The sequence below is a fragment of the Cucumis melo genome, chromosome 7, assembly GCF_025177605.1.
Source record: "Cucumis melo cultivar AY chromosome 7, USDA_Cmelo_AY_1.0, whole genome shotgun sequence".
NCBI classification, from domain to species: Eukaryota; Viridiplantae; Streptophyta; class Magnoliopsida; order Cucurbitales; family Cucurbitaceae; genus Cucumis; species Cucumis melo.
In genome coordinates, this window is record NC_066863.1 from 8,436,937 (window position 1) to 8,440,968 (window position 4,032).

Sequence of the window (4,032 nt, forward strand, 5' to 3'; positions counted from 1 at the left end):
TTCCGTTGTCAATTTATCGACCCACTGTCCCAGCTTGGATAACCATGTCATTTTCCACAAAAAGCTCCCCTTTTTACTTCCCCCACCCCTCACAATTTCGTTTATTTTCACTTCTTTTCCCCCTAAAAGTCCCCTCCAAATAATTTAATAACATTCAATAAATAGGGTTTAATAAATTTGATTGGCCGTACGTACCCATCGGAATCTCAAATTCAGAAATTGGCCACACACCATTTATTATCAAATATGCATTATTTTCTTTTTTTTTTTTATATCTTTTTTATTTATTGTGTTTTTATAAGACAAATTAAAAAAAAAAAAAGAAAAAAAGAAAAACAGTTGAGACGTCATTCTTCTAATCCTTGATCGTCTCTGTCTTTGTCTATATTTGTCTTTATGGGGTTTTAAAATATGAAATAAAATAGAAAAATAAAAATTACTCAAAGATAAGTGATGTTGTAAAACGCGTTTTGAGCTGCATGCATGCCAGTGGAGCAACAGCTGTTGTACCTCCATCACCATCCCGCGTCTTCACTTTCATTTTTCCCTTTTCTTTTTTCCTTTTTAATTATCTTCCCTTTCTTTAAATTATAATTACTAACTTTCCTTTTTATTATTATTATTATTATTATTATTATTATTATTATTATTATTATTATTATTATTATTTAAAATTACATTTTAGCCTTTAGATTCAGGGTTGTAATCAGAAGTAGTTTTCCTTGTCTATGGATCAAAAATAAATTAAACCCGAGAGAAATTTAAAATTAGTTTATTAAATGATTCTTAAATAGAATATAATTAATAATCTACAAGTTGATATATCATAAAATGTCAAGGTGGTAGAAGTATAGTTTTCCAACAAATAATTTATATCTCATACATATATGCTAAACATATCACTTTGAAATGACATAATTATAAAAAAAAAAAAAATTATTCAAACTAAAGTGATCGTTAACAATGTATTTTGTCCTCGATATTTTTAGAGAGCATACGAACAACAAAAAAATAATAAAAATTAGGTTAGAAAGATTTTGCATTGATGAAGATCCGTTGAAGCAAAATCTCGGAAGCTGCCTATTTGGTACTATTATCCTATGATCTTGTCTCTCTTTCTTTATTTCTCATGTACGTACATCCATCCTTTCTTTATTTTTTTTAAACAAATAATCTACCTCTCTCTTTCAACTTATATTTATCTTACATTTTTGCTTTTCTAAAATCTTCTTTTCCAGGGTTTGAACTAAAGACTACTCTAATAAATATTATTTTGGAACTCTTACTTAGGTTTAGCCCTACAATATTTTTAAATCTAATTTTTTTATGGTATTTTATTATTTGTTTCTTTACTATTTTACTTTTGTCATTTTTTTTTAATTAATTTGTTATGTTGTTTGTTATTTTTCTCCAAACAAAATAGTTCAATTTACATCTAAAACACACACAAACTAAAATAATCTATATCACAAACAAACTATTATAAACTAACTATACCCCTAGTATATAATCAACTACTTACTCCAAACGTTTCTTTAGTTTCTCATTAAAGCTTGGGGGAAGCTTATGTTTGTGTTAGGGTTAAATGGAGATGAATATGATAAATTTAAGTATCAAGGGACAAAATTATAACAATAATAATAATCATCCTAGAATTCTACAATATGCATTTAATATGAAAGAAGCATTTTCTTGGTCGTCTAACTGAAAGTAGCCGTTTTTAAAATATTTATTACTTATATATGTACTTTTCTTTTTCTCTTTTTTACAAACACATAGTTTCCCTCCTTCATAGTACATAGAATTCCGTGAAGGAGGAAAAAAAATAATTGGGAAAGGTTGTTAAAAGTAATTAAACCCTAAACCCTAATGTTAGAATAATTATCATATTTTTGTTATTTTGCATAGTTTTGTTATTTTGGTAGGTCAAAAGTGAGCTTGGTTTAATTTTGAAATGATTCATTTCAATTGATGTACTATAAATAATTTTAGGTATAATTTTAATGTATGTAGCATGAAAAAAAAAAAGAATTTGAGGTGAAAAACCAAAGGTGCAAAAATGGATATATTGTTTGGGGGTATTATGAAAAGGATGGACAATTTAAGAGTACAATAATCTCATAAAAGCAGACATATATACATAAAAAAAAAGAATATATATATATATATAAGAATAAGAAATTTGACCAATTCAATACGAGTTGAAGAAGCAGCTAGCTAGCTAGGTTTCTTTTTCCCCAATCCCATCCCAAAAGAAGCTAGATTTCACATCTCATGTGGATAAATAAAAAGGGCAAAATAGTAATTGTAGTGCAGCCATATTAATATTAAATACAAGAAAAACATCTGTCCCCCATTCTTGCATGTGTAGAGTGACATGCTTTGATTGACTAACAGATAAGCCATCTAGATCCATACTCCAAAATTTTCAATTTTCAATCATCTATATATATCTATGTATATATCTCATTCACTTGCTATCACATTCCATTATTTCACTTCATACCAAAATAAAAAACACTACTCCCACCCCCCCCCCCCCCCCCCCCAAAAAAAAAAGCACCATCGTTTCAATTTTAGTTCTTATTTGCTATTTCTGTTCTTCCAAATTTGGGGATTTCATAAATGGTAAAGAAAGTTGAGAAGACGGCGGAGAAATCATCTCTGGCGCCGCCGCCTCCGCCATGTAAGAAGAAATATAAGGGTGTTAGAATGAGGAGCTGGGGTTCATGGGTATCTGAAATTCGAGCGCCGAATCAGAAGACGAGGATTTGGTTAGGGTCTTATTCAACGCCGGAAGCAGCGGCGCGTGCATACGACGCAGCACTTCTATGCCTTAAAGGTGCTTCCGCCAGCCTCAACTTCCCGGAGATTGCTAACTCTATTCAAACTTTCGACAACAACCGTCACTTCCGCCGTCACCACCACATTGATACCTCCGACGACGCCATTATGTCTCCCAAATCCATCCAACGATTCGCCGCCGCCGCCGCCAATGGCTTCCCGGATAATGTCGGAACCGTCGTCAGTCCTCCGTCCTCCGCCGTATCGTCGCCGTCGACGTCGACATCGACATCTTCCACACCGTCTGATCAGCCTGATGATGACATGTCGGTCATTGTGACATCCAATGGTTTTTACAATGATCAATTCGATCATCCGACGGCTGAAATGGAATCTTGGTGCAATTACTTTGATGCCCTTCAGTCACCGAAGTACATTGACCAAATATTTACCGACGGTTGGCTTGATTTTGATTCAATTGCGGAGGGTAAAATCGATCATTTTGACGAAGAAGAAAGTGACATCAGATTGTGGAGCTTCTGCTGAAGGGTATATCACAAAAAGTAAAAAATTATCTTTACTTAATTTCTACATTATATTATATTTATTTATAAATCTTCGTAAATTGTTTGAAGATATTACTGACCGTGACCAAAAATATAATATTTTTCTTTTTAATTAACCAACCAACTCACATGAGATTGGACCTTTTTTTTTTCCCAAACTAATCTCTGTGGGAGTTGGTTTTATGATGAAAAACGTCTATGTAATTTTTTGTAATGAGTATTCATTGTTATTAATTGTTAATTATATTATAATTATTATATTAATGGAAATGTTAATTCCTAATTCTTCTTCTATTGAGTAATTAATTAATAATGTTCATCATCGTCGGTGTCTACATGATATATATGAGAAGCGGCGCAATGTGAATTATATTGGTGGAGATATTAAATGAAGCTTATTTTTTTTTTTTAAAAAAAAAAAAAACTTCTATCAAATTCCTCATATGTAAGTTTTTTTTTTCTTTTAAAAAATACAGCAGCAAAATATTTATATGTTATAAAATTGATTTCGAAAGCAAAAAAGAAAAAACATCATAATTTTTATAAGTAAATGTTTAAAATAAGAACAAAAACGAAAAACCTACTTATAATAAAGAGAAATGTACTTGGTCAAAACTTACATCTATTTTCTCCGTAAGAAAAGAAAGGAGAGTAATAGATATATGTAAAAAAAACTCACCAC

General features: G+C 30.9%; 1 protein-coding gene across 1 annotated transcript; it reads left to right on the forward strand.

Annotated features, from left to right (window-relative positions):
- The first annotated feature begins 2,373 nt into the window (after positions 1 to 2,373).
- Positions 2,374 to 3,633, forward strand: LOC103487575 (ethylene-responsive transcription factor ERF014). Its single transcript, XM_008445918.3, has one exon. The coding sequence runs from the start codon at positions 2,626 to 2,628 to the stop codon at positions 3,328 to 3,330; it is 705 nt and encodes a 234-aa protein (XP_008444140.2). The 5' UTR covers positions 2,374 to 2,625; the 3' UTR covers positions 3,331 to 3,633.
- The last annotated feature ends 399 nt before the right edge of the window (positions 3,634 to 4,032 follow it).